Source organism: Dermacentor albipictus, chromosome 6 (assembly GCF_038994185.2).
Source record: "Dermacentor albipictus isolate Rhodes 1998 colony chromosome 6, USDA_Dalb.pri_finalv2, whole genome shotgun sequence".
Taxonomy (NCBI): Eukaryota; Metazoa; Arthropoda; class Arachnida; order Ixodida; family Ixodidae; genus Dermacentor; species Dermacentor albipictus.
In genome coordinates, this window is record NC_091826.1 from 12,981,827 (window position 1) to 12,998,625 (window position 16,799).

Below are 16,799 nucleotides of genomic sequence, written 5' to 3' on the forward strand. Positions count from 1 at the left end.
CTTTCTTGTGTATTACTTTCTGCCTGTTGTCGTCTGGGTTTCCGTAGCATTGATGCATAAGACTGGGCGCTTGACTGTGATCCTCTTGATTGGTCTCTTGATTGCAATGTTGGTTGTTCTATTGAGGAGAACTAGCTTGTTGGTTCTCTTAGCTGCGGTGGTTCCGCTGCCCGCTTAGGTGGGCGATCTTGCGCTGGATGAACAATCTCAAGGTTTGGGGCGGATTCATTCATTTGGGGTGGTTTTCGTCCATCTAAAACTTCATATCGGCGCATTTGTGCCGCTGCCTTGTTCTGAGGGCAGCCTGAGAAGGAGGCGGCATGGTACCCTGCACAGTTCAGACATTTAGGTTGAAGAAGTGACTTGCACTCCTTGTGGTCATGATCTTCTGAGCAGATTTTGCATCGAAGTGTGCTGCGGCAGGTTTTCCCCATGTACTCAAATATCTGACAATTATAGCAGCGAAGAGCTCGTCCTAGGTATTCCTCGACAGGATGACTGGTGAAACCCAAGTAAATTCGTCCTGGAATAGGGCGATCGTCTCTGAAAGTCAGAATTACCGTGTGAAGTGGATGTGACTTTACTACTCCATCTTGGCGGGAATGCCTTATCTGTCTGTGTGCCTATGTAACTCCTGCGTCTTTCAAGAAGTCTAGGAGTTGTTCATCTGTATACTGCAGAGGCACATGTTTCTTTCCCAGCGTTTTGCGTTTATGATTCTGGGATGGAGGGTTTGACTTCCAGGCCGCCTAACCTTGAGAGCATCAAAAGGCGTTTTGCGGATGCTAAGGTAGCAACGCTGACACTGAAACTTCCATCTCTGGTCATCCTGAAAGACTGTACTTTTTCTTCGGCAGCGGAAACTATTCCGGCAGACACTCGGTTTGGATTTACTTGCCAAAATTCGTACCTTCACTTGTTGGGCGAAATACAACCGGAATGCATTCTGCTCGTTTTTTCTTATACGTGACCAGAGTAAATGGTGCATCTTCAACCATCGCTTCTTCATCACTTAGCTCATCATTGAATGTTGTATCAATAAACTCGCCGTCTTTAGGCGAGGTTTCTTGCTCTAGGCTTCACCGTCAGCCATTATTCCTGAATTCGCCGAAGTTGATTCCGAGTTGTTGAGAACCAAGCGTGCCGGCTTTATGAAGCTTTGTGACGCTTGCGAGGCCCCATGACTTTCATAACGGCCTGTAGCATCATTCACATGGCTTGCTACACTTGGACGACCATAAGGTTCGTGACGATGTTCTCGGCGTCTGACCACCATAGTGGCAGGGTAATAGCCAGGTCCTCAAAAAAGAAACGTCGTAGCTTTAAGGCGCCTGGCTCGCTGAATCTTCACCCCACGTCTTGTTAGTCACTCGTCGTCGATGGTAATCGTAAATCTCCAAAAAAACAGAAAAACCAGAGCCCCACACAGAGGCAGCGACCGAACAGATACACTTCTTCCTTTTTTTCTCTAATGTGACATTTTTTGATGCGCCGACTTCGGTATGAGCCCGATCCGACTTTTCCGGTGTAGTTTCAAAGACAAAAAAAATTATTCGATTTCCTTTGTGACGGGACGGAAGTATTGAGCATTTCCATCACAGTAGTTATGCAGGCAAAGTTACCCCTTGTTTCAACTCAGGTAACGCGTTAAAGGAATGCGCATGCTCAGAGCTGGGCAGGACAAGCAGGCGAAGCGCATACACGAGTGGGAGTGCTTCTTTTCCTTCGCGTCGCTCGTCTGCCTTCACGCATTCTGCACAGAAGAGCCCGAATATACACTCCTTCCCGTGCTTCACATGCTTCGAGTGAAGAGGCGTGATGTTTAATTACATGACAGAAACCAAAATAATCAATGAGCATTTGCTTAATTACGTGTTCGCGCGATTGTGTGGGAAAGGTACGAGGAGTTTTCAAGCAACTATATTAAGCAGTGTGTCCAAATAACTGACTGTGGCTGTCGTAATTTAGAGGCGACGTTTAGTTCTGTCGCAACACGAAATAGCTTTACCGCGCCTCAACGAGAGTGTACTGAGGCAAGTAAGAGAAAAACACACGCCCCCGCGCAGCAAAGTAGAAGCAAATGGGAGCCGAGTCGGTTCGTGCGTTTGTTAGCTAGCATTGAGTATTTTATATTGGAGAGAAGCTTTGCTGTGTCACGCACCTAATGACTGTGTGGGCTGGATAACGCAAATACTGCGAACTGTATCCAAGCGATGTGATTTGTGCCTCAGCGCTCACGCGGCTTGAGCTCTATGCGGAATGCAAGCAGTTATTCATCTTAATTGCAGCTTAATGAATGCGAGAACGCCACAAAAATTGCGTTTTCTGAATGTGAAAGAACAACCATGAAGAGTCAGTAATTTTTAGACACTGCATGCTTAATGTACTGATCCGTGTCGCTGACTTTGTAAAGGCTGCCAGCAATATGTAGCAGTACAACGATTCAGGATCATTCCCTCTTCCCTCTCCCTTTTACTGCGGATAGTAAGAGCTTGTCCGTACAGCGTGACCACTTTCTTCTGAAGGAGGGAAATTGAGATGCTGAAATGGTCATGTCTGTTGAATGGTCACAGAGCTTCTTAGAGTCTTGGAGCCCTTTACAGAGTTGGCGGCGACCTTTCGGCGTGCTATCAGCGCACTGGTTTGGTGGCTTGACACCGTCTCCTGTCATCCCTTGTCTGCCAAAGTTTATTCAGCAAGCGCCCTTGAATTCAAATACGGTTTCCAGAAGTGCTGCAAACTGTGTTAGTCGCGCTAAAGTAACGTTAGCATATTTTACGCTTTATGCTATACGTTTCTCACGTCTGCCTCTCAAGATTAATGCGCAGCTGCGAGGTGGAGATAGACGAAACGCATAAATGGTAACCAGTGGTTATATTTTCTAAAAAATAATAATATATTTTATTACTTTTGTTACACATTATTAGCTCTTATTACGCCGCACTGTAAGTTTCACCAGGATCGGGCCCTCGTGGCGATGGGTGACAAATTAATACTGGTAAATAACGAGGCTCATTATAAAATACGCCTTAAGACTGAGCAGGAATGGCCACCATATGCTGTAAAAGGGGAGAGAAAGGGAAAAAATAGAACGCAGGACACAGTTTTCACCCGCTACAGATTCAGACTAACTGGAGAATCATGCACTGACTCACATACAGTCACTGATTCCGGCTTATTTAAAGAACCTTAATTGCGTTCTTGTGGTATTCCTGCCGCTCCATCTATGAGGCCGTGGCCCCAAGTGGACAGCTGCGTCACCAATACTTGAGCCGTATGCATCGAATTGCGAAATGACTGAGGCGACAGCTGGACGACAGGAATAAAAAGAAAGGTTGTTTATTGCATGGGCTACATTTGTACTTGGTCGTATTGCACTTCGCATTCCGATGACTTGCCAGTTGTAGACGAGGCCCACGTGCCCTATACACCATCTTCTCGTTCTTTCGTCTGTTCCAGCCCACGCTGTCCTCAGGTCAGTCCATGAGGGTTTCGCGGTTACCGTTGGAGATGAGCAACCTGAGTCCCACATCGATAAAGGAGAAGCGGCCGACTGCATCTCGAAAGTTGGCCCCTTATTTTTCATGCTGTTTGCCTAGTTCCGTATCTGCAACGGCTCCAATTCTACTTACCCCAAGCCTAAAGCGCATTTCTTCTTGACCTCATGACATCCAATTTTCATACTTTAATTATTACATATTCTTAATAAAAACATTTGGAAAATTGGTTTATTCTTAACTGAAGAGACTGCAGCTCAAGAAGACACGGACAAGAAGACACAGTAAACAGAACAAGCGCTGAGCTAGAACTGAAAATTTCTTGCAGCCAACCACTTTTCATATGAACGCGGAGGCATGTCATATTTCCATACGCACCTGCGACGCCTGCTCAATTGCAAATTTTTTTATGCCTTGACATGCAACAACTGCGCACGACATGCGCGCACGAACATCACTTGTTCGTACGCGCACTTTTTAGGCACCAGAGCTTGAACTCAGCAAAAGTGATGAAATAGGCAGTCGAATTGATTGATTGATTGATTGATTGATTGATTGATTGATTGATTGATTGATTGATTGATTGATTGATTGATTGATTGATTGATTGATTGATTGATTGATTGATTGATTGATTGATTTGCTTCGTCACAGTACAGTGTAACAGGAGGCGGAGGAAAACGCCATTCAAATGACGGCTTGAGCGATCTTCCGCCCCCTTTGTGAACAGTGGCAGCAGCTGAAGGACATCACAATATCACAGCGCACTTTTCCTTTTTTGAAAGTGACACATTGTTTGACGTAAAGATCAAGACATAAAAGAAAACTGAAAACATAGTTTATACATAGCTTATACAACAAAGAAAACTGCTGCAATCTTCTACACCTAAATAAATTGCTACATAGTTTATACAACAAAAAGATCCGCTAATTCTGCGACACTTAAATGAGACACATCTATACCTTTGCTAGTGTAATTATTTAGAATTCGCGGAAGAGTACATCGAAGCATCTGAAAGCCATAATTAGTACGAAAGTAAGGAACGTTCCACATTTCCGTATTTCTTGTTTCATAGGCCTTTTCTTTTTAGCAAAGATTCCCCATCTCCATGAACAAAAAGTTTGAGCATTTGCAGCTAAGACAGCACTCTCGTAGGTCATTCACTTTGATTATCCCATATATTTTAAATAGTGGATCTCTAGGTGCTAGAACTATAGCGTTGTCTATCAGCCCCAGTATTTTCTTCTGTATTCTCAGTTTTCGTTAAGTTTGTTTCTGTAGTTGTTCCCCAAACCAAATAGCATTCAGTAAACCAAATAGCAAATTCAGTAACAAGAAACTACACCAATATCAAGGTAACACCTTTTTTGGACAAGATGTTTCCGTCAATTAAAATAAAAGTTTCAAGCACACGTTTGAACCACCAGCAGACCAGGGGCTCCTGTTCCTAGATATTAGGCTGCGATTCAGGCAAAACATACCACATCTGTTGGGTATACAGTCCAAAGTCAAAAAGGGCCCTACTTTCTTTCAGCAATGCACATTCTAAGTTAGTAAAGCGAGGCATTATAATGAAGTGCCTTAATCACGCCGTAAACAAGGGAGGTCGTGTCAGGTAAGAGAACTATCGTAATCAGGAGGCCCGGCTTAAAGGAGCGTGCTATTTGTCAAACTTGACTTCAGCTGTTTGTGAGGCGCTAATGCACATGATTAGACGGCCTGAAACTAATGATACCCCGAAAACGCGAAGAAGAACGTTCATGTTTTGCCCTATATTCACCGAGTATCCCACAACATTAAGAGGGTAGCATCAAAACACAAAGTTCAAGTGATTTTTTCGTCTCCGTGCAAATTATGAAAGCTGTGTACCATCACGAACCACGGTCACTCACAATGAATCACAAGACTCGGTACCCAGAGTGTACTCCCTATATTGTCTACACAATGTCCGTGAGCTGCGGCAGCCAGTATGCCGGTTGTTCCTCGTAACTTGAGACAACGCTTAAAAATATGCGAACACCATGTAGCTGGACAGAACCAATATAATGTTGTTTGCCGTCGCTTGGAGATATTCAAATTATTTTTTTTTTACTTTCCGCCCAATCACAATGGCTTAATTAATGAATCAACTTATCAAATAATGTAATTAGATATGAAGACAAAGAACTTAAAAAAACCCTGAGAAGCGTCGCCCCTTAGGGCGACACCACGGGCCGCTCCCACGGGGGGCACAGTTAGGTCTAACCTGGTTGCTCGCGGTACGTTGCATGTATTCGAGCGCTCCTCTCATGCTTGAAAAAACACTCTTTTGCACCACGTAGTGAGCAATACAAAGCTGGATCGAGAATTTGCCATGTTGCACTACAATTTTCTAATTGACACTTTTCATCTTAACATAATATTTTAGAAGTTCATTATTTCTTAAGACTAAGTGTGCAATTAGGTGAAATGCAAACCACAATCTCAGTATCTCCAAGTGACGGCCAACAACACAACCTTGGCTCTGTACAGCTAAATATTCTTAAAGCTTGGCTGGTACAAGATGCATACGATCACTTCGTTATTGCTTCGTATTCTTTGAAGTTTATTTTAGGTAGACAGCTTTCGGACACCACTTGAGATGATTGAAATAAATCTTCGCTATACTTTTCAGGTCTTCACTCAATTAGCCGATGAGAATATCTGCATAGACATTGCAAAATGAACAAATATAACAGCTTGGCACGGTGTATCAAGCAATTCTGTACAGTGTGCGTTCCTACTCAGTAAACCCATTACAGTTTGTGCTGTTCGACCTCCGACTTACATTTTGCTGTCACTTATACCTATGAATGCTATTACCGTTATTGGAGCATGTCAGGATACACCCTCGTCGGCATTAAGTAACTATGAATTTACTGTCAATTGAAAATATTAGTCCTCTGAGCAGGTAACGAATTAAAAATATAGAACAGAGCAGACCAAATGGAAGAAGAGTAGAAGTTAAAAGAAATTTTTGCGTGATCCATCATCACGGCATAGCTGAATAGTACTTCTGAGCTCTACAACTATTTTTGAGGTAAACAAAAAGTGGCAGCAGTGAGAAAACTGAGTGAAACAGATCGATCTATAGATAGAATAGCAAAATAACACCTTGGCAAAACATAACTCTCTATAATAGAAGAGCGCAATGTCGTGACCACTTTAGAGTTACCTTGGTTAGAATAAAGTGTCCCCCGAAAGCATATTTTTTCAAGTGTAAAAGGTACATAAAATCAGTTTGTATTTTACTTTGTTCAAGTTTCTGAAGAAATATTATTGGTATTCAGGACGAAGAATTAACGAAAAACCATCGCGGTTAGTCCACCATAAGTTATTACGACCCAGAAATTACAGTTTGAGTGGACGATATAATCATCAAACGAAATAAGTTTATTAAAGCTATTCATCAGCTTGCACAACAAATCTATAAGCGGTATCACAGGGTGTATGCTCCAGTCCAACCAGCATTTGCTGCACCTTGTCAGTTCAAGGAACAAGGTGAATTTCCATCTCGTGGATACCATATCGTTAACAGTTGAAATGTTGGCTATCCTATTTGCAAATAAATTATAACCTTTTGCGTTTTACTTCTTCGGCATAAAAGTGGTTAGTTGTCAGCGATTAGCATGTTCCCCCATCCCTTAACCGCACAAATATATAATCAATCAAAGGTAATATAGTTAAGGAAACGCTTTAAGAGTTCGCAAGAAGAAACTGTAACCGCAAAAACTTTTCAATGAATACCAAGATATTGCAGTATGCCGGACAACACCTCAGCTAATGGGGCAGCACTACAAGCACATCGAAGAGATGAGGTGTTTCCACTCCCGCTATATTTTAAAGCCACATCCTGAGTATATGTAGAAAGGCGTGGCTTTAGCGAAACTTCAAGAGCACCTATCCCACTTCCTGTTTATCCCGTTATTAAAGTCAGCCATTCCACTTACTTTACAGAGACACAGAAACCCTTACGCTTGGCACCTCCTATATAAAAAAAAAACTTTCTTGTTGCACATTATTGGGTGCGCTGAAATGCCACGCTATGATTGCGCCTTGTGGACCTTTATTCTCCTGGAATGCCCTCATCTTGACACACCAACATGTAGACTTAAATATTCACTAATGACAGTAACTTACCGATCATTCAGTTTAAATAAATGATTGGGCCCATGGCCAACAAGAGCAGTGCAAACTATTGCTTTAATGTGCAAAATTTTCTACAGGACAGCCAGATCTTTCGGTGCTATTAACGGATGTCAAAGGCATTTTACTGATAAGAGTGTTCTTTTTCCTATACCGCCGCCTTGCACTTGTTGCGTAATAATGCCGCTTTTATTCACACTGTTGGTTCCGTAGAGTTTATTCGTAATGCTGCTGGCGTAATAATCGTTCTGTTTTATAGCCGTTGTGTGTGCACTGGCGGTTCTTGTACTCGATTGTTCTTTAGACAATGTCTATGCATAAGGGCACAAAAATGTATGTGCTACTGTAGCACCTGATCATGAGACAGCGTCACCGGTGCCGTGTTTCTGCGCCATCTTCTACCACGTAAATACTCAACAAAAAATATCCGAGACTGCACGAATTTTTCAGGAAATCCACACCGTCCTAAAGCCGGAGTTAGAAAGCATGATCTTTATGCACAAGCGAATGCGCCGTTGTATTCAAGAAAATGTTTAGGTAGGGAGCGCATTGAGACGACATACAGGAAGAATTGGAAGTAGCAGATCTGGTCAATGCGCACACCACTCACCATTCACCAGTCCTTTCATTCGCGTTGCATGCTAATGTATTTTTGTTTTTGTTTTTTTTTTGTAATACGCCACCGCTGTTCTCTTTGTGCGTTGTTGAATTTGACCTGAAGGGGCACAGGAAGCACTTTCTTCCTTGCTAACTGTTACATCAAAATTATCGCCACGGTGACCTGGTCATCAAGCGGGCCGTAATCGTGGCTTCGGCACTGGCACACCCGACGTTTTACCGCTGCTCCTTTCATTCCAAAATATTGGCCTTTTTACCCCTGGATTGTCCTTCGCGAACATTTCCAGCTCGGTGCGAAAGAAATGGCCTAGGGATTAGCACGTATCGTCTGTCCCTACTGGGAAATTTATCAGCGATTGCGCACACTGCCGCTGTTGGCGATGGTGTAAGAGTCTTCTTTCCATCTATATTAACGCAGGAACGCTCAAAGCCTCAAGGGGTTTAGCGTTTCGAGATATCCTGGAGCATAAAGAGAGACTATGACCATAAATGTGAGCTGTCAAGGCTTGCAACAACAAAAATTAAATGCGTCAGCTGATCTCGCTTTTATGGTCGGTCCAAAAAGAGCGAGAGAGAAAGAAGTGAGGAAAGGCTGGAAGTTGACCAGACGTGCGCATGGTTTGTTATCCTGCACTGGGGAAAGGGAATATAGAAACAAAACGAGAGAAAGAACAAGAAGAAACACTTCATTCCGGCATAGTGTAATATAACCTGGTTGACAGTATACTCTGCATTCTTAGCCAATGTGGCTGTTAGTTTTCGATCGATGAGGTGAATGTCCGCAGAAATGACAATCCAGCACAAAAAGCAGAAAAAAAATACGATATAGGCCTTTTCTTATGGGTACCACCATATTGCGTAGCCAGTGGCGCCATCCATCGGCATACGTTAAAGTGGGGAAAAAGAGACATCTGTGGATAGTCGGCATGCTGGTTTGTACGGGCGCTCCGCGTTGTGTACCACGTATATGCTGGGAAGCAGTCCCTGGTAGGACTTTTCATGCTCGCACGGTCTGTTTGGTATGACATGGTACTATGGAATGGTTGTGTGAGCCGTACTGAAAATATTTAAGACGGCACACCCGGAGTTTGTGCTGGCGTTGAGGCGGACCGAGCACAGCGCAATGTGTGCACGCGTATTTAAGTCTCCAATAAGCGTCGGAGATGGGTTTTAGATTTCTGAAAATATGTTTCATGAATGTGACTTTACTGCAGTATTTTCACAGTGATTCTAAGCTGTGGTTTTACACAATGATTTACTTTGACAAGCATTCCAACTGTTACGTGTAGATTCATTTCGCCACTACATCGTTTATTGGACGAGGTTTCCGCCCACGACAAAAGTATTTTGGTTCATAATAGCAATATACCGTACAGTTTCGATCCCACTTGTCGAGTGGTCGAACGAACGGCTGCAGGCTGCGTGAACATCCGAGGCTGTGGAAGATGCTCTGCTACGGGTACGTTTGTTATACCGTATAGACTCGTGTAAGGGCCGCACCCCCAACTTGGCAACGCAAACTTTGGAAAAAGAATTTCCATCGGAAAAGTAATCGCATTCGACGCTCGGGGAATTTTCGCGCGCCGCGTACTTCCTCGTGTCACTACTAGATGGCGAGAGCTGCGCGTTCACATCTGATGCAATGGTACAATCCGGAATCCGGGGTGTGCAGTAGTTGCCGGCTACACCGGCTCCATTTTGACCAACAGGTTCGGTCCCGTGTAAGGGCTACACCCTGCCAAAATTGTGAAAAAGCAGTGCGGCCCTTACAAGAGTCTATACGGTATATAGCGCATGGTTAAAACACGCGGCGTGGCCATGTTAAGTCTTATCGTGGCGTTAGCCTGTGTTCTGTTTTTCTGCTTCATTGAACGAAATAAGATCCCCTTTTTTCTTATAGAAAATGTGTCCTCACAAACAGCCGTCGGATTATTTTTGCATGATCCCCTTTCAGTCATATGCCTTGCAGGACAAGAAGGAAGTACCCAAGCACATGGCTTATACGCGTATGTATCTTTCAAGCACAAAACTGATTTCGCCTCCTGTTTATAGATATTTCTTCCGTGTTCCTACTTTATTTTGTCCGTGCCCATGTCGTTTGTTTATATCCTAATTTCTTTAGTATGTTTCTGCTTCCTATCTTCTCCTCTTTTCCTTCCCTTCTCCTGAAAGAGTAGATAGGCGTTGTGCACCTCTCGGTGGCAGTTGTCAGCTTGCTCCCTCCCGTTTTCCTTTGTGTGCTTGTATGTCCCCATATAATAATAATAATAATAATAATAATAATAATAATAATAATAATAATAATAATAATAATAATAATAATAATAATAATAATAATAATAATAATAATAATAATGCTGGTTTACCAACTGCATCGATTGTTGTATCGGCCTCATACAGAAGGCTTACGTTGACATACTATAGTGATTTTAAGTTTGCTATACTTTAAATGCGTGAGAACGATGCCAGTGGCTAAGGCAAATGTTTTATCCCGTTTGACGCTTATAGATGTTTCGAAGCTGCATATGGCTTGGCCCTAACGAGCAGTCTTCTTTTTCAGTTTGTACACCCACTCATTATACGGTGAGAAAATTTTCCAATTCGCACTGGTGATTCACAGACGCTGGTTGTCATGGTCGACTGAAAACACGTACAGCCAAACTAGTTCACAACACATACACACACCGCGGCTGATGACGCTTGTCGCATTTTTGCGAAACCACCTGAAATTTCCGCATGCTACACCTAAAGGCTGTACAGTGGTTTTTCAACGACATTGTGTAAACTGACATCACGTAATTCCACGCAGAATGAGCAAGAACATCTCGAAATCGTTCCTCGGCACACGACGGCAACACGTTCACACAGCGCCACGCCGGCTCGCACAAGCCAGGAAGGCTGAAAGGCTTGCAGCATGGGTTTTCCTCCTTACCCCATGAAAAGGTATACATACCTGCTTTGAAGTGTTGTTTTAGTGATGGAGCAATATTTGGAAGAATGAAGCCGGATATTTCGTTGTGGGTCTTTCACTGACAAATTATAGGGGACGTGGACCGTATGCATATTGAGTTTCTAGCAAGAGGAACTTGTTATAGTCAGCCTGCCTCCTATTCCTTGTAGGATTGGAGACGAAAGAAAGAAGTACTATTGTTATGTATTAATGGCTATTAGCACCACTTGGGTTTATATTGAAGTTGGCCACGCCTCACAACATTGCGCCCTGTAAACCACCATATTTGGAGTCATCATCGACCGTGCTTTATCTTGGACGCCATATATTTCATATATGAAAAAGTGATTGACTTCAATAGCCCATGTATTGAAATTTTTCGCCGGGAAGTCTTGGGGGGCATTTATGCAGTCGATGCACCCTGTGTGTGTTTCTCAGGTGCGCGAGTGACCACGCTTGTTTGCCATGCAACCTACTGCAAGTAATAAACAGTTCCCTTTATTAAACAACAGCTTATATCAGAAGGCATAATCAGTTGAATAAGCACGCTGAGATGCCTAGCAACTATATAAACAATCGCAGATATCTATCAGACATTGAAGGAATGATCTCATTGGTCTCTGCGTCAACGACACGTATAGCCATGGTTGAAGAATATTCACGCCTCCTAAGTTGATCTTGTATGCGGCAGGTTTAGGGCTGTCCACGGAGTGGTCATGATGTCACGCTTGACGTCGTAGCGATGACAAAGGAGCATAACAGATCTGAAAATTAAATATGGGGTTTTACGTGCCGAAACGACGATCTGATTATGAGGCACGCCGTAGTGGGGGACTCCGGAAATTTCTATCACCTGGGGTTCTTTAACGGGCTCCTATATATAAGTGCACGGATGTTTTCGCATTTCGCCCCCATCGATATGTGGCCGCCGTGGCCTGGATTCGATCCCGGGACCTCGAGCTTACCAGCTCAGCACCATAGCCACTAAGCAGCCACGGCGTGTCATAACAGATTTTCAACAGTTGCTTTAGTTACAGAAGAGTCAGAAATAGGCGTGTCACCCACTCTAAGGTGAAAACATGTAGTAAGCCTCTGTATATGCCGCCCCGCGCAAGAGGCTGCACCAAAATGTCGCATCACGGCGAGGAAATTTACCTGGCACTTGTGGCTATGACGAAAAATTGTATGTAGGCAAACGATAGTTAGAGGGGTTAGGGAAGTTGTTGCTGGTCTCCTAAACATCTCGACAAGGCAGAAACTGGCTATAGAATTATGGTAAGCGCTTGCGGTCTTGTCCATCTGCTCATCAAATCCGCGAACTGAAAGTTCTGTTGCCGTTATGAAATAATTAGAATGTAGTTCGAAATTTGTTTTCCTCATATTATAGTGTGAGAACATCGGAAAAAAGTGAACATTTATGTTATCTTTTCTGTGTTATTTACAGTGGTTATTGAATTTAAAAAAGAAAGTCACTGTGACAGAGGTTTTCATATAGCAGTTAGACATGGACGGTGATGATTATAATGACATTGATGACGGTGGTGACCAAAATAATGGTTTCAAATAGCCAGTCCAGCGTGCCTCTAGAGACACCTTGTAAAACATCGACCTTAACTCACTTTTTTGTACGGTTTATTGTAGCTGAAACCTCAATGCGTCCTCCTCCAAAGCATAGCATGACAAGCCAACAAAGATAACAAGGCTCTCGCCGCGGTTGCTCAGTGGCTATGGTGTTGGGCTGCTGAGCACGAGGTCGCGGGATCGAATCCCGGCCACGGCGGCCGCATTTCCGATGGGGGCGAAATGCGAAAACACCCGTGTGCTTAGATTTAGGTGCACGTTAAAGAACCCCAGGTGGTCAAAATTTCCGGAGTCCTCCAGTACGGCGTGCCTCATAATCAGAAAGTGGTTTTGGCACGTAAAACCCCAAATATTATTATTATTAAAGATAACAAGGAAGACGTAGGGGAAATTACTTGTTCCTAATAATTGAATTAAAGAAATGATAAAACAATGGCAATGAAAGGGGATGAAGAAACAACTTGCCGCAGGTGTGGAACTCTCCCAATGCTTCGCATAACGAGGGTCTCGCACATAACGAGGGTCTCGAATCCGGCAACATTGATATCTTCAGGTAGCATGTGTGGGTTTACTGACCAGTTGCCTTGAGGCTTCACCCAAAAAGATCACGTACTCGTGACACCTGCGGCAAAAAGGATGTTTCACGTCCGCCGTCAACGTTTTTTAGTGACGGCGCTGGCCAACACTCCCGAGGTTATTTCTAGCAATAACACATAAGTACCCAAGAAAGTGGACGGGGAATCCATGCCGCGGTAGCTCAATTGGTTAGAGCATCGCATGATGCGAAGACGTGGGATGGTTCCCCACCTGCGGCAAGTTGTTTTTTCATCTACTTTCATTGCCATTAATTTACCATTTCTTTAATTCAAATGATAAGTATAAGTAATTTCCCCTGTGTTTTCCTTGGTGTCTTTGTTTGCTAGTTTCTCATGATATGATTACTAAATGTCGGGCCCCTTCATCGGGCCCTTTCTCACTTCTCCAAAGCAGTCCGTTGAAAATTGGGGGTTAAGAAATTTCGACATAGCTACAATATAATTCCGAGAAAAGGGAGCTGAGATCCCAGTACGTGTTAAGGAGAGTATGAGCGAAATGCCGTAGGAGCGATCTGCCACTTCTGCGAAAGTTAATGGACACCAGGTGGCGACTAAGATTCGTCCAGTCACCCGCGACTGTGCGTAAGCGTCGTCAGTGCGCTCGACTCTCTCAGCAACGCAACAGCGTCTTTCCCGGCAAAGTGGGAGAAAAGTTGCAGGTCTAATTTTGAAACTAGACGATCGATGTAGCAACTGCGTCAATCCAGTTCCCTCGATAATCACCGCGTTTTTTCCCGCAGTGAATCTGTCTCTATTTCCAACCCTCGCCAAACGCTTTCCGCACGCCCGATGGTCATTTTCGGTAATGCGCATTGGGCTATTACCAATAAAATGTTTAGTCTTCGCGAAGTCATCTTAAGTTTTACCGATTGCACACCGGTGGCTCAAGCGTTGCCAAGCTTGCGTAACGTGGAGTCGCTTTGAGCTTTATATATGATTAGAATGTGTTTGTAAACTTGGCAGAACGAATTGGTTGGCATTTTTCGAGCAAAATTTTGCAATTGCTCTCATTAGTTTGTTACTATTATGCCATGGTGTATGCGGGCACAGCGCTAACGTTGCGTTTTCCTGTGGCTCTCACAGTCGGCTAACTCTTGCATGTGTCGAAACGTGTGACAAGCCATTTTCAGAATCCAATAGAATACGAATCAATAGTGGTGTCAGATCAAATGGGAGCCGATTCAGAGTATAAGAAAGCAAACTTGAGCTACACAATTTCAAAATATTTTTCAGACATCGTAGATGCGGTGTAATTCTTTAGAATAGGATAGCTTTGTATGTACATATGATAAGATATTTCTGCCGGGAGTTTATTCTCGGGACTGTCGATTCGCGATCAGGCAGTGCAACGTAACGTCTGCTTACTCGAATGCAATTTTCTATAGTGTCCATGTTAGCAAGCATTGCTCGACAACAATTGGAAGATCTGCGCCACATATCGCATACAAATGACGCCAAACTCGATTCACGGACCCCGAAGTGATTGCTAGCTAAGAATAACCACTATTGGTCTAATCTTTGTCGATAGCTTGCAGGAAGGCATCTTCAAAGTTGAAAGGTTCTCTAAGTATGATAAATTCCCTAAAGCCGAGCATAATTCTGGTGTCATATCGAATAGGCCCATCTCAAGGGCTGTGATGCAAATTTAAATGCAGTCTTTTGCAACTTAATATAAGAGCAATAAACGAAAGCGCAAGTGAAGGGCTCGTATTTCGCTTTCGAACCTCGTAGTTTGGCCCGAGTTCGTTTCAAGTGCCTCGCAACAGGGGGATTTGCGAAATTATTCAAGTGTGCTTCCCCGCACGTCTCGATCTGCCCCCACAAAATGGCGGATGTCGCCCTAGAAATGGAAGAGAAGCAGATTCGCATAAGCTTGTGCCGATGTCCCAGCCGCCATTTCTTCCTTGCTATATTTTCGATGTTTGCAAACCTGTATATTTCGGCTCAATGTCACCGGCAACGGGATCGGATATATGTCATCTTGTGAGAGCAGGCTTATTGTATGCAAGAACCTACCTCCAGTATTTGCCGTATCTAAATATTCAAAAATTGCGACAGATTTTCTTTTCATCATTCATTTTCTAACTATTCCTAATCTTGTTGTTGTGGTAACCTACGAAGATGCTGGAATACCTGGCCATTCAGGAGCCTCTCATGTGTTTCGTGTTTATAAGCTAATAGCAAAACTGAAAACGAGAGCAGCATATTGATGATTGCATTTTCTCTCACTCTCCCTCTCTTTGAGGTTTGGTTCCAGTTCGACTTTAAATGTTCTGCGGCAGAATCCCATTTCAAAATGTTCAGATACATAATAGTGAACATAACACTGAATGATAAAAAATTCGTTCAATAAAGTATGAAACAAAAAATAAAAAGGCAATCTTTTGAGTTAACTGACACAATACGTTCTGTCATGCCGATTTCCTTGTCATTCTGTCACCGCAGAGTGTTGAGAAAGGCTAGTGTAGTTTGCGTCGGTTGCTAAATCCTCATTGATGACAAATAGCAATAAGCCTCCACGAGCGCGCTTGTAACCACACACGCTGTGATAAACTTGTACGGCTTCCACTACGCAGAACATTTATTTATTTATTTATTTATTTATTTATTTATTTATTTATTTATTTATTTATTTATTTATTTATTTATTTATTTATTTATTTATTTATTGAATACTGCAGGCACGAGAGAGAGAGAATGAAGAGGAAAGGCAGGGAGGTTAACCAGATATGAGTCTCCGGTTTGCTACCCTACACTGGGGATGGGGGATAGGGGTTAGAAAGATGACAGAGAGGAAAACGCTAAAAAAAAGGGAAAAAAAAACACGCACACATGGAGGCACACACACAAAAAGGCGTTCCAGTTAAAGTCGTTCACTCAGGCCGGTAGATCGCAAAAAGCGCAATAGCGCTTGCACGGCCTTCTTCTGTGACGGTAGGTACTTTCGATGTTGTAGAATTCTGTTTTCGGATAGCGCTTGGTCGTCCAGTTTGTCAAGTTCGTGGCGAAGGCATGCCCTCTGTGTACTGTACTGCGGGCAGGCACACAGAATATGCAGGCACGAAATTCCTAAGCCAGAGAGGCAGGCAATACAGAACATAGCACAGTAATGCATGCCCAATAAGAGTTAAAAATTATACCGCCAATGTAATAATTAAACGTACAAGCACTTCCTGCACGCAGTGAGCCCAGCCCACCGATGGATGGATGGATGGAAAAACTTTCTTGAGGTCCATCAGAACGTGCACTAGCACGTGGCGGGCCGCCCCCACGTCGGGACAGAAAGACCTAGCCTCTCCGCCGCGTCGCGGGACCGCTGGACTGCCCATAGTTGGGCTTCCAAATCGGGACTGCGTTGGGCAGCCTCCCATTGATATTATAGAAAAACTAAC

At 43.5% G+C, this 16,799-nt stretch overlaps 1 protein-coding gene across 20 annotated transcripts in view; it reads left to right on the plus strand.

The window, feature by feature from the left end:
• LOC135914247 (uncharacterized) overlaps positions 1-16,799 on the plus strand; it is a 623,773-nt gene that overhangs the window by 387,144 nt on the left and 219,830 nt on the right. For 2 of the 20 annotated variants that reach the window (XM_070539910.1, XM_070539912.1), the window contains 2 exons: positions 10,235-10,286; positions 11,090-11,223. The exons of 16 other annotated variants lie outside the window; for them this stretch is intronic. In XM_070539910.1, coding sequence (XP_070396011.1) covers positions 11,195-11,223 — 29 coding nt within the window. In that variant the 5' untranslated portion in view covers positions 10,235-10,286; positions 11,090-11,194. The remainder of the gene's footprint in view (positions 1-10,234; positions 10,287-11,089; positions 11,224-16,799) is intronic. 2 more of the 20 variants (XM_070539911.1, XM_070539913.1) reach the window with 1 other exon arrangement.